Source organism: Crocodylus porosus, unplaced genomic scaffold, assembly GCF_001723895.1.
Source record: "Crocodylus porosus isolate Cpor-Errol unplaced genomic scaffold, CroPor_comp1, whole genome shotgun sequence".
NCBI lineage: Eukaryota > Metazoa > Chordata > Crocodylia > Crocodylidae > Crocodylus > Crocodylus porosus.
The window spans coordinates 24,976,033-25,002,988 of NW_017728951.1; the positions used below are offsets into that span (position 1 = coordinate 24,976,033).

The 26,956-nt window shown below is 45.8% G+C and overlaps 1 protein-coding gene across 1 annotated transcript in view; it reads right to left on the reverse strand.

The window, feature by feature from the left end:
- Window positions 1–26,956, reverse strand: part of SUFU (SUFU negative regulator of hedgehog signaling) — a gene marked incomplete at its 5' end in the record, with an annotated part of 123,705 nt that overhangs the window by 72,941 nt on the left and 23,808 nt on the right. The window contains one exon of the mRNA XM_019555489.1: window positions 6,178–6,314. Within this exon, the coding sequence (XP_019411034.1) occupies window positions 6,178–6,314 (137 nt within the window). The remainder of the gene's footprint in view (window positions 1–6,177; window positions 6,315–26,956) is intronic.

A 26,956-nucleotide genomic window follows, 5' to 3' on the forward strand; every position in this document is an offset into this window, starting at 1 on the left:
TGAACACCTTCAAGAGTAAATTGGATGCTTATCTTGCTGGGATCCTATGACCCCAGCTGACTTCCTGCCCCTTGGGCAGGGGGCTGGACTCGATGATCTCCCGAGGTCCCTTCCAGCCCTAATGTCTATGAAATCTATGTCTATGAAAATCATGGGGTCCAGCTCCCTGCCCAAAGGGCAGGAAGTCAGATCACCCCAGTGAGATAAGCATTCAAGCATTTCTTAAAGGTGTCAGAGCAGCTGCTTGCACCATTTCTGCGGGGAGTCTGTTCCAGACTCTGATGACCCTGACAGTAAAGAAGTTTTTCCTTGTATCTGGTCTAAAACGGTCTTCCTGGAGTTTGTGACCGTTAGACCTTGTATTCGCTTGGGGTGCCCTGGTGAACACACGTTCCCCCAGTTCCTGATGCACACCCCTCATATACTTATAGGCTGCCACCAAGTGCCCCCTGAGCCTACGCTTCTCCAGGCTGAAGAGTCCTATGGCTCTCAGCCACTCCTCATAAGGCCTGTTCTTCTGCCCTCTGATCACGTGTATGGCTCTGCTCTGGACTCTCTCAAGCTTCTCCATGTCCTTCCCAAAGTGCGGACCGCAGAACTGGATGCAGTACTCCAGCTGCGGCCTCACCAAGGCCGAGTAAAGCAGGAGGATGACTTCTTGGGTCCTGCAATGCATCGGTGGATGCAAGCCAGAGTTTTATTTGCTCTGCTGGCTGCGGCAACACATTGGTGGCTCATGTTCATCTTCTGGTCGATCATGACTCCTAAGTCTCTTTTGGTCATGGTGCTAGTCAGTGTAGCACCACAACAGAAAGAGACTTGGGGGTCATGATACAAGGTACAATCTGATTATTAACCGCAGCAGCATGAAATTTCATTTTACTGCAGGAAACAGATTGCTTGCATCACAGCCTTGCAATGGAGCTGAAGGTACCAAGAACAGACAGCTGCGTTTCAAACTCAGTCCTTACTTTATACACTATGCAACAAAATTACCTAAGACCTGTGCTACTCGGAGACTTAGTCAATCTAAAAACATATTTAAACTGTATCTCAAACAAGACGTGATAAATATAAGAATAGCACTGGCCTAAATAATTGAAGACAGCACTTCAGGCTATGGACCAATTAAACATGAAAAAGATGGCACAGAGAAATGCTGGTAAGGAATGTAGATAGAGCTGGTCTTTCCCAGAATTTGCAGAAAGCTGGCGTGTAGGATGTCTTGTCAGAAAGATGAAACTGTAGTCTATGCAGATTCATTAAAAAAAAAAAATATGCAGAGATTCATAAGAGGCCTTCCAGCAGAGAAGTCTGTAGGGAATCTGTTGCAAATGGCTAACCCTGTTGCTCTCTCGAGCACAGCGGATCTGTTATTCATATGACATGCACAGAAATGAAGTGTCCCGGTGTTCATGGGAAACTCTTACTACCAGATTGCTCCAGAAGTAAGAGGTTTGCCTTCGTAACTAACACTCTTTCCCTAGTCACTGAACAGTTTTGAGAAATCCTACCAACACCCAGGCCCCTGAATACTCTTTTCCCCAGAAGGAGATGGGACATTAGCACACGACTGGCATTAGCCGTGTTGCTTAACGCCTCCTTTGCAGAACGGTAGGGATTTTGAAAGGCTACGAAAGCCACTTGAAATCGTAACCATGTTTTATCAGCACCGATCAGCACAAAGTCTGAAGGAAGCACCTCGGGGCTCGTCTGCACCGTTTCAGAGCGCAGCTCAGGGAAACAGGACCGAGCATGCCTGGCCCACACTCGGCGCACCTGTTTCTGCTGACCTAAACCAGTGCTGCCGGCTCTCCCATGCGGTTACTTCAGGCTCATCCCCAATGTGTGCTCCTGAGCTCTCAGTCCCTGGCAGGTCTGCCAGAGCCTCATGGGGAGGAGCGTGGAGCCACTTTCACAGGTGACCTTCCAGCTCTGGAGCAGATTTAGGTGGGCAAGGCATGCTCAAGCCTGTCTTCTCCGAGGCCTTCCCTGGTTTGGTACAAAAAAGCCTTCAAAAGGGCATAAAAAGTTAGGTTTATTAATACAGCCACTGCCAAGTGTCATGATGAAAGAGTGGCAGTGTACAACAGGTGGAGGCAGGGTGGGGAAACACGTGCTCCGATACAAGCTAGGGGACTCGCCTGGAATAAGACACTTCCTGAAAAACGATGACGTTCAGAAAAGTTCCAGTGAGAGCAGGCAGACCTGACTCTGGAGAAGGCAGCGTGGCCACAGGTTTGCAAACCATGGGAAGAGCAAAGTTTAAGCCAGGCGCTCCTGTCATTTTGTGCTGCATCAAGGGGCATTCTTGAGATCAAGATAAGGAACTTTAGGGAGCGTGTTGATCCGCTGAACGGCTGTTAAAAAGCAAGTAGCCTGACGCATGCAGTCGCTGCAGAGGGGCGGCACCAGTGATCTGCACAAAGGAGGTAACAGGATGATCTTCTTTTTGCTTAGATCTCTCCCTTTTAGAAGTCCGTCACAGGACTCGGTAACAGCAACACCCAGAGTAGTTACTGAGTAATTTATTAAGTTCTAGGAAAACTGATCTGGTGACCATCTCCAAGGCTACCTGCCTGTAATCAGTGATTTTAGAAATTACTTCAACTGGCATAAAGGATCCCAAAATACCATATTTTCTCGCATATAGCATACCCTGGAATATAAAATCTACCTTGTTTTTGAAAGGCAGAATAAAGAAATAGATTTACCAGAGTTATGGCTGCATAAAGCAGGGACAAAGCCTAATCTTCAGCTAACTCACCCTCCCCTTCCTGCTTACCTAAGGCTGAAACCCTAGCTGCTGCTGAGGACTGGTCTCCATGAGTAGATGCATGATTCTCAAAAGAGCTAAAGAGTCTCCAAGGCTCTGAAACAGGGGGAGAGAGACCAGGAGTAGCTAGCAGACAGCAAAATTGCCCTAAGAAAGTCTGGCTTGATTAGTGGACCATTAAAAAGGACAGATAATTGTTAATACCTGTGGAGTGAAGAACAATAAGCCATTAAGTCATAGACTGCATAGACTTTAAGGCTGGAAGGGCCCTGGCAAGATCATCAGGTCCAGCCACCTGCCCAAACGGCAGGCAGTCAGCAGGGGTCAAATGATCCCAGCAAGATAAACAGTCGAGTGTTTCATAAGTAAGCCAGAGTAGGTGCCTGCACCACCTCTGGGGAGGCAGTCTATTCCAGGCCCTGGGGACTTGGACAATAAAGAAGTTTTTCCTTATGTCTAGCCTAAAACGGTCTTCCAAGAGTTTGTGACCATTGGACCTGGTCTTCTCATGGGATGCCCTGGTGAACAGACGTTCCCCCAGTTCCTGATGCACACCCCTTATGTACTTACAGGCTGCCCCCAAGTCCCCCCTGAGCCTCTCAAACTCTCCTCACAAGGCCTGCTCTCTCGACCTCTGATCATGCGCGTGGCTCTCCTCTGGACTCTCTCAAGCTTCTCCACATCCTTTCGGAATTGCGGAGCCCAGAACTGGACGCAGTACTCCAGCTGCGGTCTCACCAAGCCCAATAAAGTGGGAGGAAGACTTTCCGGGTCTTGTCCGAGATGCATCAGAAGATGCAGGCCAGAGTTTTGTTCACTCTGCCGGCTGTGGCATTGCATTGGTGGCTCACGTTCATCTTGTGGTCCATCTTCACCCTCAAGTCTCTTTCAGTTGTGGTGCTAGTGAGTGTACCACTGCCAAGGCTATAAGCATGGTGCGAGTTCTTTCTCCCAAGGTGGAGCACCTTGAATTTCTCAGTGTTGAATGCCACCAGGTTTTGATCTTGTAAGCCTGTTGAGGTTGGCCTGGATTGCCAGCCTATCCTCTAGGGTGTCCGCACTTCCCCATAGTTTGGTGTCATCAGCAAACTTGGCCAATCCGCTTATAACACCCAAGTCCAGATCAATTATAAACACACTGAAGAGTACACGTCCGAGAACAGAGCCCACGGGGGATGCCACTGGTGACCACACTCCACGTTGATTCGGTTCCAACAACTATCACTCTCTGGATCTATCCAAGGAGCCAGTTCCCAAGCCATCGGACTGTGAAACTGTCTAAGCCGCGATTCCCCAATTTCTTCCATGAAGTCCTCATGGGACACAGGGTCAAAGGCTTTCTTGAAGTCCAAAAATATGATATCCACCCCTTCTCCTTTGTTCAGGTGATGCGTCACCTGGTCATAGAAGGAAATCAGGTTGGTCAGACAAGATCTACCCAGCACAAAGCTGTGTTGGGTATCTCTCAGAAATTACATCTGTTAGGATGTTGATAATGGTTTCCTCAATGACTTTTTCCAAGATCTTTCCAGGGATTGAGGTCAAGCTAACTTGCCTCTAGTTCTCTGGATCTTCCCTTCTCCCCTTCTTGAAGACAGGCACCACACTGGCCCTCTTCCAATCATCAGGCATGTTGCCCGACTGCCATGAGTTCTTGAATATCCTCACCATAGGCTGTGCTATAGTGTGAGCTAGTTCCTTTAGCACTCCAATTCCATCAGGGCTGGCTGATTTGTGGATAGCCAGCATCTTAAGGTATTCCCTCACAAGATCAGTGGTAATGATGGGCACAGTTTTGCCCTTCCCCTGGTGATCCTGCCTCTTGTCAGGCATGGTGATCCCACGGAGCTGATGGAAGACCAATGCAAAGTAGTCGGTAAGGAGATTGGCTTTTTCCTGAGTGTCGGTTATCAGCTGCCCCACTTGGTTTAGTAAAGGTCCAATGGTACCCTTACTCTTTTTCCGACTTCTCACATATTTGAAGAAGGACTTTTTATAGTCCTTCATTTGAATGGCCAGTTTGAGCTCAGTTTCAGCGTTGGCTTTCCTAGTTTGCTCCCTACAGGGGTGGGCTATTGCTGGGTACTCCTCCTAAGTGGTGTTTCCCGTCTTCCATCCTTTATAAGCTTCTTTTTTAGGTGCAGGAGGTCCTTGAGTTCCCTATTGAGCCAAGGAGGTCATCCAGCCCTTTTGCTACTTTTTCTGTGGGTTGGAATGGACTTCCCTTGTGCTTCAAAGATTGCATCCTTGAGGAATGACCACTCATCATCGACATTCCTCCCTGCCAGATTGTGGTTTCTCAGGGACTGAACAAATAGCCTCCTAAGCTTGTGGAAGTCGGCTTCCCTAAAGTCAAGGACTTTCATACTGCTGACTGACTTGCCAGCTTTGTGGTGAATAGAGAAAGTGCTCAACTCGTGGTCACTGTCCCCCAGCTTCCCTTTGACTCTCAGGTCACGGACTAGAACATCCCCTTTGGCCAATACCAAGTCCAGCAGTGCTTTGCCCCTTGTCAGTCTGTACACTTTTCCAAACCAGACATAAAATCAGTTTCCCCCCTTCATACATGCACCCTCATTTTTCTGGGGTGGGGGTGGGAGGTGGGGAGAGGGGGTGATTTTTGGAGAAAAAGGTGTGTTGTATGTGAGAAAATATGGTAAATTAAAAATCTTTTCACTCAGCTTTTGTGACCCATGACATTTAAGGTTAGTTTTCAAGTATACTGCATGCACAATCATTCCACCGAACCTCAGGATGGAACATCGTGAAAACTGAGTCTTCACTTATGACCCTGCTCGGGGGTTTGGTTATTGTAAAAATGCAGAAGGTATGACATTTTCTGATGGCTCTTCCACCTCACTAACAGTGCCAGGATTTCCTGTGTATCCCCGATTTCTTCCCTGCCATCTTTAACATGCCACATAATATCTATCTTCTTCCATCAGTAAGCAGCACCTTATTTGTTGTAAGTAATCCCAAAGACTTTTAAAAGCACCCAGCGCTGCAGCGGAAGTATGTGTACAAATGCTCTCATTGTGAGGGACTAAGAAAATGCACATTAGCCTGTCTTAATGCTCATTAACTAAAGAGCACAGTTTTTAAGTGATGCTTAAGACCCATTAGTCTATTTTAATGTGCATTAACTCTAAATAGCATACTTTTTTAAGTGACGCTTTAATGCACATTAAAATAGGCTAATGCGCATTAAAGTACATGTGTAGATATGCCCTAAGCAAGCTATGTTGGAAACACAACCATTTTGACCAAAACGGTACTTTCAGACAAGACAGATGTCAAATTTAAAACAAAGGAGAGTGGAATTATGACATCACAAGACTCCAGTACAACACAGAAATTCAGGCTTAGAGAAAACAAAGCAACACGCTTCAACATCACAGTACCTGACTGAAAGACGTATCTGGCCAAGCCTTGCATTAACTCTGCTGGCCACGTAGGTGGTGCCGACTCTCCCGTTTCCCTCTTGAGTCGAAATGTCAATTCAAATCCAAAACCACTTGGCCCGTCTGTTCCTGTAAACCTGGAACGAGTAAAAAGGTAAAAAGGGTTACAATGAGCCTTCTTGACAAGGACTGGTTTTAGGACTAGGTATGTGGGAGAAGAGGAGGCAGGCATAAAATATGTTTGTTTTCACAAGGCCATGCCATTTCTCCTCTGCCTCCTTGGAAGAAGAGGTTTTAGACCTTTTCTAGTCTACGTGCAGCCACCTGGCGCAGAATCACTGGGTCAGCTAGCACAAGACTTAGGTCAGAAGTAACGGTTACATTAATGCTTTCAGGCAGAACAATTGTTCTCAACCTCAGCGTGAAGCTGGTTTCCAGGGATCACTGAAATTTTATAGTCAGATTTTTTGGCTTTTTAAAAGGTTGTACACATTGCATAGATAACTGCGGTAATTTGATTTACAGAATACTGAACACTGAGGAACGTGAAATTTGTGAAACAGCCAGTAAGTTACATTTTGATATTCTTTATGCATAAAATTAAATTTCTGTGCATCAAAAATGATAACAAGGAACTGAACTTTAAATAAATATTTTTCAAGTATTACATCATATGGGTGAGTTCAGGGCCAATGAAGGCCACAGTATTTATTCTGGGATACGGCACACAGTATTCTGCACCGGAAGGTGTCAGTGGAAGGTCCCTTCCAACCCCAATTCTCTACAGTTCTATGAACAGAAAAAGTAGAAATTACAGGTACAGGTAGAAATATTAAAAACCTGATTTAATTCTTTCAACTGTTTCTATGTACATTGTAGGAGTCCAGCATAATTTATTGCCAAGGTGATAATTTATTGCCAGGGTGCCTTCTCTCTGGTGTATCCAGGCAGCACTGAATGTGTTGAGAACCGGGAGCCAGGTGCAGCAGAAACACAAGATGCCTGGCCACTTCCTATTTCTGTAGGATTGGGTGCCAGTTTTACTTGGCTCAGTTGGGCAAGGACAATAAGGCTGCACTGAGCAGCATTAGGGGGTCACCCTGGAGGAACAAACAAAAGACTGGCCCCCACAAGGAGCCCCTCACTTATGAGTTCCAAATGTTTTGCCCTTAAAACGGCAAAACATCTCTCCAAGTCGACAAGAATGGTGGGTACAAAGACTTAATTCCACAGAGCTGGAGTTAAAACCTGCGTTAGTATAAAGGAAGCAAATACCACTAACGCCACCATATGTCTTACTTGCCTGTTATAGGCTGTTCTGTGAAGTCCAATATCTATATCTATCCACAGAGAGATCTATCTATTGAGCCACAGAAAGATCCATCCATCGCATGGAGACATCCTACAAGATCTTGTGAGCCAGTACAGTTCTGAGAGTTGTGTACGTTAGCAAAAACCCTTATAGTTACTGGCGCGTTCCATAGAGAAACTTTGCGAACTCCTTGGATGCAGCTGCCTCGCTGACATGAAAGACAGGATGCAGAAAGCACTACTAGTCTATGGGATACAGGCAAATACCTAGTTGGTCTAATAAAAGATACCACCTCTACCATGAGTTCTGATTCCCTAGTGGTCTATTTATACTAAAAACAGAGAGACAGAGTAGGAAAAGGTTGACTAGAGAATTTTCCAGTTGTGCAGCATGGACCACAAGGGTGCATGAAGCACTTCCAAGAACTGAGAGAGCTGCCATAATGACAAAGAAGTTGTCTGTCTTCATAAAGACAGAAGCAGTGCCATACTGGGTCAGACCAATGGTCCATCCATTCTAGCCCAATACTCTGTCCAGTGGCAGGACTGGATCCTTTAGAGTAGCATTTTTCAACTGGTGGGTTGTGGCCCAAAAGCAGGTCACAAGAATATTTGAAAGGGTCGCAAGCAAGACCCAGAAAAATGCAGGTTTCCCTTTATAGGCTGGCAGTCTTCCAGCCAGCAAGAAGCTGCTTGGGGCAACTGGCAGCAGCAGGTGCATGTGTGTCTGCGCGCGCACACGCACAAGGCCGGCAGGCAGCCAGGCAGGGTGGTGGGAGCAGCCCCAGCAGCTGGATTCAGGTAAGTGTTTGGGGGACAGGGTTGGAGGTCCAGGGCTTGGGGACTGTTTGGTGGGGCAGGGCTGTGGAAGGGACAGCTGGGAGGGGTGGGGGAGCATGCCTGCTGGCACTGGGGGAAGGTGGCCAGGCACTGAGGCTGCATCAGGGCAGAGGGGGCAGGGGAAGGTGCCTGGCCCCCCAGCAGGGGAAGGGAGTGGGGGGGGGCTTCAGAGGCAGCAGGGAGCTGTGTGGCTGGGCTAGTGGCCCTGGGGCTGGCGCTCATACTCTCATGGGTGAGGTGCCCAGAAGACGCCATGGCCAGGCTGCCTGTTCCTCCCCTCTTCCTTCCTCCAGCCTGTGCCAGGGCCGGATTCACTCTGTTGCTGCCTGCATGAGCCAGAGCCACTGTAGCCACTGCACTCCAGTCTGAACGGGACCGGGGCAGCTCCAGGGGGCAAGGGGCTATAGGATGGGAGTGAGGGGCACCAGCAAGGCCAGGGCACTGTAGGTCAGGACTGTACACCGATAGTTCCAGATGGGTCCCGGTACAAAAAAGGTTGAGAACCACTGCTGTAGAGGAAGAACAATGAACTCTATCTCTCATTACCCCCCCTGGCATCTGCCCTTATTGGTATAGAGATGCTAGAGAGAACATTTCCAACCAGTCTGTTCAACAGCTATTACTAAATTTTCAAGGTAGCTCTGGACGGGGCAACAGCGAGGAGAGTCTGAGAACGACAAAACAGAAGGGCCACGTTGTTCCCTTCACAGCAAACCCTAACTACTTTTATTAGGGTTTCTTTGATGCAAGTTAAATTGTGATCTGATTTGCAAATGACAACAGTGTATATCCAAGGACAGGGCTCAGCTACGAAACAACCTGCAGAGATGAGAGCAGCTGTGACTGCAGGCAATGAGAGACAGGATACTGAATAATTAAAGTCTTCTATGTGGGAGAGGAAAAAACAAGAAACGCAGCAAAGACACAAATTACGGGCATAACTCAGCAGCTTTGCCCAACACATTAAAGCCTCTTCATTTTCATGGGGTCTTCTTAATCCTGTTCCTAGCAAAGCACTCCACAGGCACTGACCTAGAGGAAAAGTGAATTGTCTACAAAAAGGACAGATGCTGTATTCAAGAACGGCGGACTGAAAGCCATGACTGCACTTCTTTAACAGAAAACAACTGCATTGTTTAGCACTGACTGAACCATTAACTGTACTTAGGATCGCAAGTAGAATTTAAACATACAGTAAAACTCACCCCGCCGGACCACTTCTGAGCAGGGATCCTGGTTTTCTCTGATAAAAAAAATAAAATATCCAATTTTTGGATTAAAAAACGGAACCCAAAATCCACATTATTCTGTGTTTAAAATGAAACAACCACTGTATTTGCATCCATATATTAGTGGTGTTTCATTTTAATCATGGGAAAAGATGGATTTGGGGTTACTTTTTTAATTAAAAAATTGGGGATTTTTTTTTAAATCAGAGAAAACCAGGATCCGTGCTTATGAGGACAAACTGAAACAATTGCTTCAGGAAGCTGGCAGTCTCAGAACTGTAGATGAGTGTTTTATTTCATATGCTTGGGGATATTTTGGAGGGTTTTTTTTAAAACAGGAGATTGCTTCATAGGCATCGTCTCAAAAGGGATTGTCTCCTAAAAAACAAAAAAAAGAGAACTCTCTGTCCTAGGTATGAAAAATGTTGATTCCAAGGTTACCTTTGATGCCTTACCTCAAACTGTCACAGTCAATGTTGAAGCTACCACGTAATGCCAACCTCTCTCAGTGAATACACATGTGATTTCAGGGCTAAGTGGATGGTGGGGAGTCCTTGCAAGCAGGTAGCTCCACCGAAGTCAGAGGGGCTATTGAGGAGGTAACACCTGGACTCCTCGCTAGTTCAGTTCTGCCTAAAGCTGTCCATGTTCTACTGTACAAAGGGAATCTGAAAATCCAACCCTAAGCTGCATGGCTAGAACGATACGATTTTCATGGTGACTACAAAAAGAAGCAAAACAGAGCCGTTCTGCCACCACGGACCATGATGCAGGTTTAATATGAAAACAGCCTGCGTATTAAAGGAAATTTTTCTTTGCAAAAAAATGCAACCACTTTGACAGCTTGGCAAGAATGACTTTGCAGCATTCAGATCTTTAAATAAAGAATGTGGTTAAGGGAAACTATTTGTTGGAAGTGGCTTTATTCCACTGAATAGATTGAAACAGTGGTAACAGAGGTTGCATTTGAAGGTCTTACCCAAAATGTTTGCTATATACTTGTCCATGACAAGTGGTTACTGAAAAAGCTGTCCTTTTGTAGACTGAAACTCTGAACAGATGTAGCTGGTGTGTCTTCTATTAGCATGCAAGGGGAACGACAATCGCTGGGCTGCAAGTCTGATCTGAAGCCGTTTACTCTCAAGTTTGTAATGGGTAAATATATGTATGTGGAATAAGGAAATACCCTTACTCTTCAGGCCTTATTTTAAAAGCCAATCTATACTCACTACGAAATCCTTCCGTATTTACTTAAGAGGCAAGCTTTGTGTTAACATATATGTTCAGAACATGCAAATCATTTCCCAAAATAGAAACAAGGAAAAGTACCCCTGTATTTTGGGACCCCTACAAATCACTTTGCCTATATCCAAAATCTGATTCACTACTTTACCAAAGCTGCCATTTTTGTTTCTCCCTTGAACATCATTTCTAAAGAAAATAAACCGTGAGAGATGTCACAGCAGTTATCCTAAAAGCCAACAAGAAAAATCAGTTTCTCTCCTTAATATACACACCCCAATTTGCAGGGCAGGAGGGTGTGATTTTCGGAGAAAAAGGTGTGTGTTGTATGTGAGAAAATATGGTAAATTAAAAAGTCTTCCAAATCTTCACTCAGCCGTTGTAACCCATGACATTTAAGGTTAGTTTTCAAGTATACGGTTTGCACAATCATTTCATCGAACCTCAGGATTGAACACCATGAAAACTGATTCTTTACCTCAGAGCCTGCTCGGGGGTTGGTTTTTGTAAAAATGCAGAAGGTATGACCTTTTCTGATGGCTCCCACCCAGCCCTTAGATCACAGTGAATCAGAGAGAAATAGGGCTGGAAAGGATCTTGAGAGGTCATCTAGTTCAACCCTGCTATGTCTGGGGCAAGATAAGCCCTATCCAAATCATCCTGTACAAATCCAGTCTAACCTCTTACTTACATAGTTAACCCCGACACAACGCAAGACATCACACCTGGACCTGTCAAAGGTAAGGCAGGGGACCACGGTAGCCAACTTCCTGCTGCTGGAAAGCTATGCTCAAGAGATCCCATGCAGAGGGCCGTGCCCCTGATACAGAGGAAGGCAAGCGCAGTCTGTACCAATCTGAGTGTAGGGTAAAACTCCTTCCTGATCCCAACTATGGCATTGGGTTGAGACTGTGCCGAGGGGCAGACCCTCTGGGTTTGAGTCCCAGAAGAAGCATTGGCCCACCCTGGCCAAAATCTCCAGCCTTAGCTGCAGCCAACACCCAGTGCCTCTGAGGAAGGCTTAAAAACGAGAACCCCAACACCCATAGCAGCAGGAGGGGGAAAAAGTCCCCTCCCTGCCCCATGCAGCCAGCAGCAAAACCCAGAAACCTAGGACATACCCCAGGATATAGACACTGCTACGCCTAGATCAATGCCTAGCCAACCTCCTCTTGAACCTCCGGTGAGGAAGATCCCACAACTTCCCTGGGCAGCCTATTCCACTGCCTCCCCGGTCTAACAATAAAGAAGGTTTTTTTCTGGATATCCAGTGTAAACCTACTTTGCTGCAACTTCTGGCCATTGCTCCGTGTCCTCCTCTCTGCAGCAAGGAAGAAAAGGTGCTTTTCCTCCTCTTGATGGCAGCCCTTCAACTGTGCAAAGACTGCTCTCCTGTCCCCTCTTAGCTGCCTTTTCTGCAAGCCGAACCTGCCCAGCTCCTTTAGCCTCTCCTTGTCCAACTTGTCCTCCAAGCCCTTTATCCCATTTGTCGCCCATCTCTGGACCCTCTCTGACTTCTCCACATCTTTTAAAAAAGTGGAGCCCAAAACTGCTGAGATCCCAATAGCCACTTCATAAATTGTTTCTCAACTACTATCTGTCCCATTGGCATAAACAGTAAGAACGAGATGCTGAAAAAGCAGGTAGGGTGAAATCCTAGATTCCATGAAAATTGGAGGCAATACTAGAACAGGCCGCCTAGGACATTTTGATTTGTTATTCCCATCTCTTGCTCCCTGCTTTCCTTTGCATACCCTATCCCTTCATGAGCATCTCTCTTCCCACTGGCAAAACCAGTTTTAATTCGAGTTGGGTTGACAGGACTGAAAAAACCCTTAGGCTACGAGCACAACCAGCTAATATAACTTCAAGCACAGTAGCCTGAGTCTCAACTGAGATTTTCAGGAGTGTTAAGCTAACCTGACTGAACGAGCGTGACTGGAAAGACATTTTTGTCCTTTAAGAAAAGACCCTTGGTACAACTGCAAAGCAAAACGGATGCATTTTGCCCTTCCGTTGTTGATGCCCCTACAGCTGTTGCAATAAGAAGGGCACAAATAGATGTAAAGCCATTTACTTGGGAGTTTTTTTTCCCCATAGCTTAAAGCTCCTGGGCTACAACGACTCTTCTTTAATCATGTATTTGTGCATTAAATACCCATGCAGAAGTAAAACGTATTCATTTGGGTTCAAGACCTCACAAACCAATAACTCAAATGGATATACTTAAGAAGACAATTTGCCTTTGGACAAAGAGCAGGCAGAGACATTTGTTGATATTTTTAAAAACTGCCCAGACAGACAAAGAAAGAGGAAAGAAAAAAGAAAGAGGCTTATAAACAATGGAAGCTTGGGACAGGCCCCGAGGACTATTCCATGATGGCCCGCATTTCCAGGGAACAGATAAGAGAGGCTAAAGCGGCAACCAAACTTAGATTAGCAATGGGAATCAAAAACAACAAGAAGTCGTTCTTTAGATACATAGGGAACAGGAGGAAAACAAATAGGAGTATGGGGCCACTGCTCAACAACTCATGAGAGCTGGTTACCAGCATCCAGGAGAAAGCTGAACTCCTGGATGATGACTTTGCATCCACCTTTCACTGGACCAAGGGGAAAACCACGCCAGGCAGAGTACAGGATGAGCATGGTAGGAATAACTGCCTTCCTACTATTGCTGTAAGATTGGTGTATGACCAATTAAAAAATTAGACGTATACAAGTCAGCAAGACCAGATGATCTTCATCCAAGAGTGGTCATGCTTGAAGACAGGCTGTAGATATAAGTGGACCTAGACAAGCTGGCAAGTTGGGCGGATCAGTTCCTGATGAAGTTCAACATCAAGATGTGAAGTGTTTCACCTTGGGACAAGCAACCCCCAACACAACTACAGCACCAAACTGACCAGCACCATGAACGAAAGGGACCTGGGTGTAATAATAGACCACAGGATGAACATGAGCCGGCAGTGCGATGCTGTAGCCAGCAGGGCTAACAATACCCTGGCATGCATCAATCAATGCATCTCCAGCAAAGCCAAGGAGGTGATTCTTCCACTCCACTCTGCACTGGTGAGACCGCAGCCGGAGGACTGCGTCCGGTTCTGGGCACCACACTTTAACAAGGATGTGGGCAAGTTTGAGAGAGTCCAAAGAAGAGCCACCCATATGATCAGAGGCAAGCCATAAGGCAAGCCATACAAGAAAAGGCTGAAGGACCTGGGACACTTCTGCCTGAGGAAAAGAAGGCTGAGAGGGGACCTGGTAGCAGTTCACAGGGGAGTACATCAAGGGCTTGGTGAGCAACTGTTCACCAGGGCACCTGAGGGGAAAACTAGGAGTAATGGCCACAAACTCCTGGAAGACCAATTCAGGCTCAATATTAGGAAAAACTTCTTCACAGTCAGTGTCCAGACTGGAATAAGCTTTCTCCAGAGATGGTGCAATCACCTACCCTGGAAGTCTTCAAGAGGAGACTGGATGGGCACCTTGCTGGGGTCTCCTGACGGCAGATGTCTTCCCTGCTTGATGCAGGCGGCTGGACCCGATGATCTTCCGAGGTCCCTTCCAGCCCCTTGCAGTCTATGAATCTATGAAAAGGTTTGAGGGGCCCAATCCTGTGAGGCAGCAAGCTCCACAGCTCCCAGTGAGGCCAGCAGAAGTCAACTGTTCAGCATCTTAAAGTCTTCTCCAAAGATCCCCACACAGTTAGAAGCGATCAAATCTTTCATGCTGCACCCAACCCTGCTGCATGCTTACATGGCAATACATTTTCATTAAAGGGTTTTTAAATTGTTCCACATCAGTAGTAAGAGTCTGGCCCTACGTTTCTTTCTAAAGGTCATGAGTTAAAAAGTCACAATGGATTCGGAGCAGCAAAGCTCAGTTCACTGCATCAGTATTGCAGTGTTGTGCACGTTTCTGCATCAGTAACAGAGCTCCAATACAGACGCCTGAAAGTGTCTCAGCTTTACAGCAAGATAAAATAATGGTCCCAGTCCAGCAGGGTGGATTTAAGTCAAATCCATTTAAGTTACTATTTAAATCGCAGGTCAGGAAGCCTCAATTTAATCATTATTTTCTACAAAACGTGCATTCTTGCTGTTTGATAGCCATTATTCATTTAATTTCTTGAAACTCTGCACTTCTAGTGAGAGGTAAAGGCTTGACTGTGTGCACAAATCTGCAGGGGCAAGAGGGCTTATGGGTGGGTATCAGGTTTATTCTCTCCCATCTCCATATCCAGCAGTTAACAAGGATTTCTCTCTGGAGACAAATCCACGGTTTAAGAAATGAAACTCAGCTTCAGAGATGCTTAATGGGATTTTCTAGACTAAGCACTGAGTCCCACTGGGTAGAGTGGTTTTTTTTAGTCTTTACTAATCTATAGAGAAGCCTCTGGGAACCCCATAAAATTGGGCCCCTAACATAGTCCATGGCCTGTTGTGACCTGTTTATGAAACTTTTCTGACATGAATACATGAATATATCGTCTCAAGTAGTATATAATTAGAAGTTATGATCCCTATTCCATGATGATATCTTTGCACTTTAATTAAAACTATCTTTATATAGGTTTATTTTTTCAAAAAAAAGCATCTTAGCAAAAAAAAATTTTAAAAAAGATTACATCAAACAAATCTGATTTAAATAAGAAGGATGATTACTAAGAATTTTTTTTCTACTCAGTTGGTCTAATAAAAGATATCACATTTATGCAAAGAACCTTGCCTGATTTAAATAAAAAAATCTAAGTTTCTGATTTAAAAAAAAAAAAAATCATTAATTTTCCATCCATCCTGCAGTTCAGCCCACACTTGGAGAAGAAACATTACCGATGTGTGCGAAACCTCAGGATGAACATGCTGCATCTGTCCATAGTCCCAGGTATATCAACTGAGCGCTGCAATCCAGCACTGAGTTTCTATCCTAACAGATCCAAATATTTCACATAGTTTTTGGTTGATGCCTTGCTTCCGCTGAACTATACACTTCTGAGCGAAAGGTTTTTACCAGAAAATAAAAATGTTAAGGAGGAAAAAATCTTATTTTGCCCAAACCCCAGAGAATACTGGGTAGAAAAACATCCTCTCGGTTGTCCTGTACATCTCATTATTTTTGCTCTTCCAGCTGGGGAAGCGCACTACCTTATAGCTGCCCCAGGTCTGAAGCCAGTGGCTGAAGCTATTTTCACAAAAGCAAACAGTCAGAGGAGGAATTCTTGGCTTGCTAGAAATCCACTGGCTCGAACCGCTGCCGTACATCAGACAGAGTCATATTTTGACTGCAGCTGTAATGGAAGGCTCTCATATGTGCCAAGTCAAATCCAATTCTGCATTTAATAGTTAAACCGTGTTTTGACACATGAGTGAAAGTAAACCATTTAAAAAGCCAAGGTCACATTTGACATACCATTCTTGGGTTAAAAACTCCCTTTATCTGCTCAGCAAATCAGCCCGATGGAACAGGCCGCATTGCAACTCTGCCCGCGTGCTCGAGAAGTCTGGCTTGTTCTTTAATGAGGTAAGAGTTTCAGGGATCGTGATATTTAGTTCCAGCGAAAGAATCTGAAGAAATAGAGGCCCCTTTATTTAGAGAGCGGCCTCACCAGCTTCCCCGAGCCCCCCGCCACTCTGGCCTCTGCCAGGACCTCTCCAGAAGCCACACACATAGAGCTGAAAAGCTGCTCCTCTGCAGCGCAGGACCCAGGGTGTTTTTCACATCAAACAACCCAGCTTAAGAGGATCAAAAGGCAAACTAGCCCTCTGCATTAAAGCAGCTCTGCAAACCAGAGGCTTTTTAGCTGAAATCAAAGCAACTTGCCAAAGCACTTATGTCCTGACTTTAGAGAGAAACAAGAAAAGCTTTTCTTCATTTTTGGTACCAAGATGGCAGCACTGCCAAAGGCCTCCGCGCTCCTGGATAAGGAGCAGAGTGTCTTAGGTGTTTATTTAGCGAGTTTAAGAGTTTGCGTGTCTACGTATATTAGGTGTACAGACCCCTGGAAAGGGGAGTTTACATAGGAAAACAACCATAGATAGCTACAGGCACTCCAGAAAGTGAACCGCAAGAAGCCCTTCAGGATGCCTTTTGTACCATTACAATTTTACCTTCCTAAGTTATGCCAGCTCCTGTTTGCAAACAGGAGATGCAAGGAAATAAGCCTTTCTTTGGAGGAAGGAGAGTCTAGTGTCATGGGCTCGAAACTGCAGGTCTGCCAATCAATCACATTGCCCTCCCCATTTAATTAAAAGGTTTGTGATGGGTGTCAAACTCACCCCGTGCCCCGGGTCAGACCTGGACCTTCACAAGCCAGGTGTGGTAGGGAGCAGCGGGGGCAGTGAGGTAAGCAGTCACTGGGCAAGCAGGGATATGAAGGCCATGTCCATCAGGACACAGAGGTGCTGAATTGCACGGCCAAATTGTGGTCCTCCCCCTCCAGCCATGCCCCAGCTTCCATAGCCCACCGGGTCAGATGGAGTCGAATCTGGCATGTGGGCGGCATGATTTACGCTCCTGGTTCACGATAATGGCATGACGTGGCCTATGAGAAATGGAGGCTGGGCAGTGGTCCGTGAGTCCAAGAAGCCTGGTCAAGGGGAGAGAGCGCTGGACGGACTCACAAGCCCTGCCCGCAGTTTGTAGCTCAGCCACGACTCCTTGCAGGCCCTTGGCCAAGTGACAATTTACTTTCTGCCTCAGCTTCTCGCCTGCAAATGGCAATATATTTCCTTACTCCACTGACGAGTACAAGCTTGTGATATTAACTGTATTAACTGGGATGTACGTGGATACTATGATTTTGAAAGCCTTAAGTGCCTACAGGGTGTAGGTTGTAGCTGTGTTGGTCTACAGACATAGGCAGACAAGGTACTTGGGGTAAATGTGAGATCTTTTATTAGACCAACTAAAAAATTGTTCAGAATTGTTCACGCCACTCCAGACATTGCCCCAAACAATGAACTGTAATTGCCTATCCACAATCTTTGTACATGAGCTCCTAGGAGTCTGAAATTGAGGGGATTTTGGTTGTTCACTGAAAAAGTCGAGTAGGATTTTGTTTCCCTGTAACGTAACCAAGTCAATGGGAGTTGGATGACAGCAATGTATTTTAAACTCCAATTTTTGGTTCTCTTATTTAATTTCTGTAAAATAATTACAGGACATCATGGAGATTTTTCTAAAATGCCCACAAAAGTCCTGTTTTTCTTATGAAAGCCTTTCTTTGCACACTAGACACTTACAGTATACAGAGGGCTGTGCTAGTGCACCGCAGCCAAACAGAGACTCTATAATCAACTGCTCACATTTCCCAGTCCCAAACTGGAGGACAGCAACATTGCAGGCACTTATAACTGCACCATTTATGCCAAATCATAGCAGTAATGCAAAGAGCACAGATGTAGGAACAAAGTAGGAGATCTGAGAGCATCTCAGCTAAATCTCTCCCAACTGTCTTCCATCTAAGAAGAGCATGCACCAACTGCAGATGCTTCCTCAGCCCAGTGAAGGGTATTTATACCCAAAAGCTTGCAAAGAAGAATTTTTCCAACTATCTGAGTTGGTTAGATAAAAGATACCAGATTTACCCAACGAACCTTATCTGCCTGTGTCCATAAACCAACACAGCTACAACCTTGACCCCTCCCAACCAAAAAATGCAAGGTTCTCCACCTTGGGAGGAAAAACCTGCAGCACCCTTATAGGCTCGGCAGTGCTACGTTGGTTAGCACTACAGAAGAAAAAGACTTGGGGGTCATCATTGACCACAAGATGAACATGAGCCTCCGATGCGATGCTGCGGCTAGTAAAGCGACCAAAATGCTGGCGTGCATCCATAGATGCTTCTCGAGCAAATCCCGGGACGTCATTCTCCCCTTGTACTCGGCCTTGGTGAGGCCGCAGCTGGAGCAGTGTCCAGTTTTGGGCTCCACAATTCAAAAAGGATGTGGAGAAGCTTGAGAGAGTCCAGAGGAGAGCCACGCGCATGATCAGAGGTCAGGAAAACAGATCTTACGATGACAGGCTGAGAGCCATGGGACTCTTTAGCCTGGAAAAGTGCAGCTCAGGGGTGATCTGATGGCCACCTATAAGTTTATCAGGGGTGACCACCAGGATCTGGGGGAACGTCTGTTCACCAGAGCGCCCCATGGGATGACGAGGTCGAACGGTCACAAACTCCTGCAAGACCGTTTCAGGCTGGACATAAGGAAGAATTTCTTTCCTGTCCGAGCCCCCAAGGTCTGGAGCAGTCTGCCAGCGGAGGTGGTTCAAGCACCTACATTGAACACCTTCAAGAGTAAATTGGATGCTTATCTTGCTGGGATCCTAGGACCCCAGCTGACTTCCTGCCCCTTGGGCAGGGGGCTGGACTCGATGATCTCCCGAGGTCCCTTCCAGCCCTAATGTCTATGAAATCTATGAAACTGTCTTCATTCTCAGCAAAAGAACTGATTTGCCAAAACAACTCCTTTCATTCAGAGGTTTGTCCTCTCGCAGTAAAACCCAACCAGCTTTCTATGCCATGCTTTATCATAAGAAGCGATGTATATTTAAACACACACACACACAGAGGTAAAAAACCCCCATAAGGTAGTCCATCCAGCATCATGTCCATAGCAGGGAGTGATATTGTCTTTATGCATCCGTAAAAAACAGAACAGGAAACCCATCTGAAAAAAAAACCCCATCAGAAGTCTAAGCAGCAAAACCCCGTCCTTGTGAATAGATGTCATGTGAACACACAAGACCACCCGTCACACCAAAAACATCCAGCAAGTACAGCCCCAACTCTGCTTATTTGCACAACACACTTCTCTTCAATGGCCTGCAAGCAGGGAACAGCATCAGCCTTTGTTTTAAAATAAAGCATAACATTTATTTTAAGAATAGATAAACTGGATACACTAAAATATGAAATCTATCTGGATAGCAGAATGGAATCTTTTCATAACTCTCAGCAGGACATTTCACAAGCTCTTACAACCGTGAACCCATGCCTCTAAAGTTTCCTGGACTCATTCCTATCCCGGCATCAACCTGAGCACAGGGAAAGTCAAAATTCACTCACAAAAGTTGGATTCTTTAACATGCATCATACTGCTGCAAAGACCAGATGACATTTCAATTTTTGCTGACATATCAGCTTGTCTAAAAACTGCTTCAAAGGGAAAGAGCCGGATTTAAAATAGCTAAAATTCCTCTTAAATGCAATGCCTTTCCAATCAGCCAAATCAGAAGCCTTTTAAAACCAATAAGTGACATCATTTTCATAAAATTGTTCCAAAATCCAAACATATGCAGAGCCATTTCACATGCAGTTCTTTGGAAGCAGAGTGTTTGTAATACCTCAGAATATTAACGCAGGAACCACACTGCTGAAATGACAGTCAAACCCGCATTCAGACTGAGTTAGAGCTGAGATTTGTAAATTGTTTCAGTGCAAAGCTATGTGCAAATGGTATTCTGCTCACAGTGAGCTACCATTTACAGAGTGAAGTATAGAAAGACAAAAGGAAAGACGGAAAGAAAAAAGACCTCAATGTAAGTTCCACTCTGTCAGAGATGTGCTATTCATTACACATCTACTTTACTGTTCAGCTTCCCCAAAACTCAGCTGGTAACAATCTTGCCCCCAAAGCCTACCAAGCCCCGGGGATGGGATCCTAAATGTTGACACAATGGGCAAAGCAATTTTCTTTTTTTAAAAACAAACAAACAAACAAACACGTGTTCAGGCTGCCCACCGAAGTTACAACCTGACCTGTCGCCTGTGAGTGTATATTTTGATTTAATACGTCTACTTGCATTTCAAAATGTTACAGAAAACACGTAGCACACTGGAGTATTATTTGCATTGCAGTGCAAACGAAGGGTGCTTTGTACATCTGAGATAGGCCACTTCTCAAATAGCAGGTGCCCAATTTTACCTACCCAAATTCAAAAGTGTTGTCTTGATTGTGTTAGGTAGCAAATTACAGTAAGAGGATATGGACATAGACATAGCAGACTAGAGGATGGAGATCCCAGGACTTTCAGGGATGGAGATCCCAGCATTTCTCTAGGAGCCTGGTTTGTTTTTTTTTATATATAGATAGATAGATATATCTATCTATCAGGTATATATAGATCTATATCAGATATATAAATTACAATAAGAATATATGTGTGTGTGTGTATGGATGTGTGTATACACACACCTCAACATCCGAAGACAAAAGAGCCGAGCTGACCCTACTGATATATGAACCTGGGTTCCAAGGAGGCTAGGAACGACGCATTATGTCTGAAACGCAGCCAAGTGCTTAAATTCACATTAGGATGCTGCAAATCAACGGTATACAGAGGCCATGAGGACATAGAAGATCTGGGTCAGATCAAATCAACCAGATAAGAAATACTGTTAGTGCACCACTTGGATACAACCCAAATCATTAATTATTGCTAAGAATTAACCTGCAGCAAAGACAGAAAACCGTAAGGCAGCGACTGAGATGGATTTCAGTCTTGCTCTTGGCTAGGCCACCTCCTCCCAGGAGATCAGGGTCAAGGTGTTCATTCTCTGATCTTCAGTCTCACTATCTGTGGGAAATGGGATAGTATTTCCTTGTCCCCCAGGGCATTGGCAAGCTGCATCTTATTGTTCTGTGGCACAAGGTGTAGCGTGAATACTACTGATAACATGTTTAATTAATAAGGGCGGGGGATAAACCTGCCCTTGAATCCCTTCCTTGCCACAAACTCCCAGTCACCTGTGGCACAGGTCCCCATGTCTAATAAAACATGTCCCTCTGTGAGAGGACAGGATGATAATAAACTCAGTAAAAGCAAGATACTTATACAGCGTGGTGACAGAGGCCGCAAAAAGGAAATAATGGACCCCTTCCTGTGCACCAAATTAATATTAATATTGAATAGGAGGGAGTAGCTAAAATGAACATCAAACCTTTGTTCGCGCTGGTGTTTTTAGCTGCACTGAAGTCCAAGGATAAGTGGCTTTGGTCTTGCACTGGGTAAGCAGTGACATACGCTAGACCAGAGATTTCTATCCTACATTGTTATTGCTGCACCATTAGCCAAGGCCTATGTTTTAACCTGACACAACATGGCTACACAAATAAACAGATTTTAGGCCCAAGTTTTCCCTCCCCCCACCCCGTATTATGCCTCAGTTCCACATACACAACTGTATTTCATCTTGGTATTCCCTAAAATATGCAAGCAGGAAGATACGTCTAGACAAACGCACAGGGACCTGAGCAAACGAGATGCTATAACTCTCAGTTACGGTCTGCATCGCTTCGCAGACTAGTTGGGAGGAAGAGGAGAAAGCCATTACAGCAAGAGGAGAAAGCCATTAAAGCAAAAAGGCACTTATGTTCAGAAGGGGAAGGAGAAACTAGTGAGGGAAAAGAAGCAACTTATCCAGATCCATATCTCAATGTTTCTTCTCTTCTCTATTCAGGCTGTAATCCCTTCAAGGCAAGGGCTGTCACCATTTGCACAGTATCTAGGTACAAAGAGGCCCCAGGTCTATCTGAGAGATGCATGATACAATAATAAAGACAAGTTATCTATTGCATGGCATGTCAGAAGATGACTGAACTAAACGAATGCGCTTCCTTTGCATGGGCATGGAGATCCCACTTAAACCCTCAGCTGAAGCCTCTCCTATCAGTGTGAAAGCAATGATCCTTATAAGGCCCTTGGGGAATGGTATTTCACCTTCAAAATCTTGCTGGGAATGCCAAATAGCTGGGTTGCAAGATCAACTACTCGCTGCACAAGAGGCCCAGAGCTAAACAGCAGCTCAGGGAGTATGTTGTAGCTAGAGGGGGTGAGGAAAGAGCAAAGGGCCGAGCTTGTAGCGTTTGCAGCCTCTTGAGCAGCCGTGTTTTAGGACTGCCAGGATCTCCGTCAGGGAGCAGAGCTCCACCATGCTACGGCCTGTAGAAACACTTGGTATCCTCCAACAGCTTCTCCATCAGCTCCAACATAAAAAGTAAAATCAACCAGATAAGAAATACTGTTAGTGCACCACTTGGATACAACCCAAATCATTAATTATTGCTAAGAATTAACCCGCAGCGAAGACAGAAAACTGTAAGGCAGCGACTGAGATGGATTTCAGTCTTGCTCTCGGCTAGGCCACCTCCTCCCAGGAGATCGGGATCAAGGTGTTCATTCTCTGATCTTCAGTCTCACTATCTGTGGGAAATGGGATAGTATTTCCTTGTCCCCCAGGGCGTTGGCAAGCTGCATCTTATTGTTCTGTGGCACAAGGTGTAGCGTGAATACTACTGATAACGTTTAATTAATAAGGGCGGGGGATGAACCTGCCGTGCCCAGCCTTGCTCCCAGTAGGTCGGAGGAAAAGAAAACATCAGATCATGGTTGAAAACAGGAATCCAGGCGAGCAACTCGGCTGTAAGGAAGATGAGCTACAGACATATTTGCCCTTAAACATCAGGTTTCTCCAGAAAGGGCATATCCTTCTTGTGCTCGTGCGGTCAGAGGCATGGATTCTGCTATCCAGTTTCCAGGCTTTGGGTTTTTTTGAAAGATTGCCCCGATGTATTATTTGTGCCCCAAATGCAGCAGATTAGAAGCAAAACACAGTACATTCCCGGTCACTTGAACTCAATGAAAAATCCTCCTTTGATTTCAGCAGGGCCAGCTTTTCCCCGAAAGTTTTTAGTGGAAACCTAACCACCACATCTCTGCCAGGCACATTAGCTGTGGAGACTTTTGAATCCGTTTCTCATTAAAGAAACAGCAGTGGAGATGGAGACGCAGATGAAAATACCTATGTCAGTTTGGAGCACATTTCACTTATCACTTCTGTCACAACGCAGTCCCCACAACCGCGCCAATCCACAGCCTGTGCTCTACCATGGAGGAATAACCGACCCTGTAAAACGTGGCATCCGGCATGCAGCCGTTAAGTGGCACTCCCCATCCATCCCTGAACACTACATTTGTCACTTTTCTGTTTAAAATCTCTCTTATGAATACTGAAGAATTTAGGGCCCAGCAACCTATATTTCTATTTATTAATAAAGCTATACATATGGATTTAACTTAGCTAGAAAATGGCAACTTAGGGCATGTCTTAGTTGGGGAAGTTGTTGGCTTTACCACACCCAAATAATTTGGCTACTACAGTTATACAGGTCGAACTCCCCTGTAGATCCTCACGTTGCATAACATTGACCTTTTCTCTGGTTTAATTCATCTGAAAACAGAAAAAGGTGCTGTTATCCTACCTGCAGTTTCACTCGGGGAGTCAGACCACTGTAACCATAGCAGTGTAATTATACTGGTGTAGCAGTGCTAGTAAATAGTTTAGGGTAGACATGCCCTTGGTAACTGCAGAAAGCAACGTCTTACAAGAAGGCTATGCTGAGGACAGGCCCGACCTCTTGCAAAGCATGTGATAAACCAGCTCGGTGATGCTCCCCCTGCTAGACTCCTCCCAGGCCATCGTATCTGGTCCAGTAACACTGGACTTGTAGTCTTCAGCTTCTTTGAGCTCTCTAATGGTCCTGTCCTAAGACTTCACAGAAGAAAGACTTCTTGGCCTGGCAGCTGTTACCCGCTCGGGATGTGTGCTAGGTACCCCAGACATCTTGACAGCTCAATCATGCACGGTCCCAGAGGTCCGACCTCATAAATACTCGTTTCCAGCTGGTCTCTCCAGAGCCTGGAGACAGTCAAAGCACATTGCAAAGAGGACTCTGAAACCATCTTATTCGGACCCGCAGCTCTACACAAAGCAGTAAAGTACCCTCCCCTGCTTCAGCTTCCTTGCCAATCTTACACGAGTCCTCATGGATCGCAGGAAAATAGGGCTTGAAAGGACCTCACAAAGTCATCTCGTCTAGCCACTTGCTCAAGGCAGGATCACATGACTGAATCTTCCCAGGTACGTGTCCATCCAGCCTGCTCTTGAAAACTTCCAGGGATGGAGATCCCAGCACGTCTCTACGAGCCTGCTTCAATGCTTGACCATCGTTGGAGACAGAAAGTCCCCCCGATCTCCAACCTCAATTTCCCCTGCAGCAGTTTGAGGCCACTGCCCCTCATCCTGCTCTCTACCGCCATGCAGAATAGCCCAGGATGTCCTTATTCCTCCCCTTTCTGCCCCCGAACAGCCGGGCTTTCTGTTTCCAGTTTCTTCTCACTCTCCCTCCCGCTCTCAATAGGTCAGCCAGAGAGCCTTTCATCCCGGCCTTTGTCTGGTGACCCCTCACCAGCCTCAAGTGATCCAAATCCCTCTCAAGGTGATCTGTTGCTTAGTTACCAGCCACCTGGGCAAACTGGGACTTCTGGGTGGTAGCCAGCTTTTTGTGCAAGGGGCCTTCCACATGAATAGGGGACCACCAACATCTAATCACCCTCCATTATTCCTCCTGCGTCACTACCCCCTGGGATTTCCACTCAAGTGGGAGGTGAAATGACAGCCTGGGGAGCAACTGGCTGGGCAAGCAAAGCGGAGTCTGTAAACTGAGGGTGAGCCCGTTATCTCAAATCAAATGCCCAAGTGATGTATACAGAGTCCCCCAACGGTAACGGCACTGAATAAGTAGCTCGGAGCATCTACCCTAGGACAGTATTACTTAGATAGTAACCAGGGAAGATGCGAGTCGGAAAGACAAGGGGAAGACGTAAACTGAGGCAGAAAAAGGTAAATGTGTTATCTTTTATTAGACCAACTAAATAGTTGGAAAAATTGTTCTCTGCCAGTTTTTGGGCACAAACACCCTTCTTCAGGCAGAGGGAGCGTCTGCTGCTGAGACACTCAGATGCTTTTCTTGCAACATTCATTTTATTCATACGCTCGTTCAGGTTGCCAAATCCAGAAAATACTCCTCCTCTGACACCGTGGCAGGTGCGGCCACACAACTGGAGAAGCTGAAGGAACAGCAAGACCTGGATTGTGGCTGGAGGAAGAAGAGAACACACTAAAACGGGGCTTTACTCCATACGTGGTCCTTTCATCAGGATTATATTTCTGAGACGGTATCTAGAGTAGAGATGATCAGACACATCCAGGTACTAATTTTTTAGCATTCTGCACTTTGTACCATCATTTCTACCAGGGGAAATTAGCCGTAACAAGTAATCGGATGTGATGGTTTATGCCCATGCTACATTGATATAATTACTTGTGAAAGCAGAGGAGGGTTTGCTTAATCCACCCAGTCCTACTGTATATTCCTTCCATGAAAGGAAGTCTCTCATACAAATTCCTCTCTGCAGCTTGCCTCTTCTTCCACCACTTTGTGCTTGAAAGGTTGTCTAGCATCTCTGCCACCTATACAGCTTGTCCAATATAAGATATCACCAAAGAAATGTTGTCTCTTGCTTATTTCCTGGACCATCACGACTGCAACAACCCTCTAAGCCCTCCTGTTGAAAACTTCATCGTGCTTCTCTCTTTGCAGAGCCATATTTTTCCTGATCTAACTTTGTGGCAATTCACCCATCCACCTCTTGCCTTTAGTCTTGTCTTCCTACCGGGACAAGCTATAATCTGAGCACTTTGGGAAACTCCTACTAAGGTTTCCCATCTTGAAATGACACTTTCTCCCTGTATGATCATCTCTGTAGTTTTAGGGCAGGCAGAGCTGAAAGCAGTAATAAGGTTGGTCCCTAAAGAGCCCTCCTTCCCTTTGCACTGAGCCTGATGTCCTGGCTGCTCCTGGCTCTCAGTGTCTCTGCCATTTCCATTCATTACGTGGCATCTCCAAACCCCACCCCAAGTATTTAAACAAGGGACAGAGCAACAGAAAATGAGGCCCTGCCCAGTTTCATAGTTGGTTGGGTCAGAAGGGACCTAAGCAGATCATCAAGTCTGACCCCCTGCCATGGCAGGAAAGGGTACTGGGGTCAAACGACCCCAGCAAGGTGATTGTCTAGCCTTGTCTTAAAGCCCCCCAGGGTAGGAGCCAGCACCACTTCGCTAGGAAGTTGGTTCCAGATCCTGGCTGCCCTGACTGTGAAGTCGCGCCTCCTGATGTCTATCTGAATGTACCCTCTGCCAGCTTGTGACCGTTATTCCTGGTCACTCTTGGTCAAATGTGTCGCCAACTGGCTGGAGGGCCGCACCCAGAGGGTGGTAGTGGATGGGTCCTTCTCAACCTGGAAGGACGTGG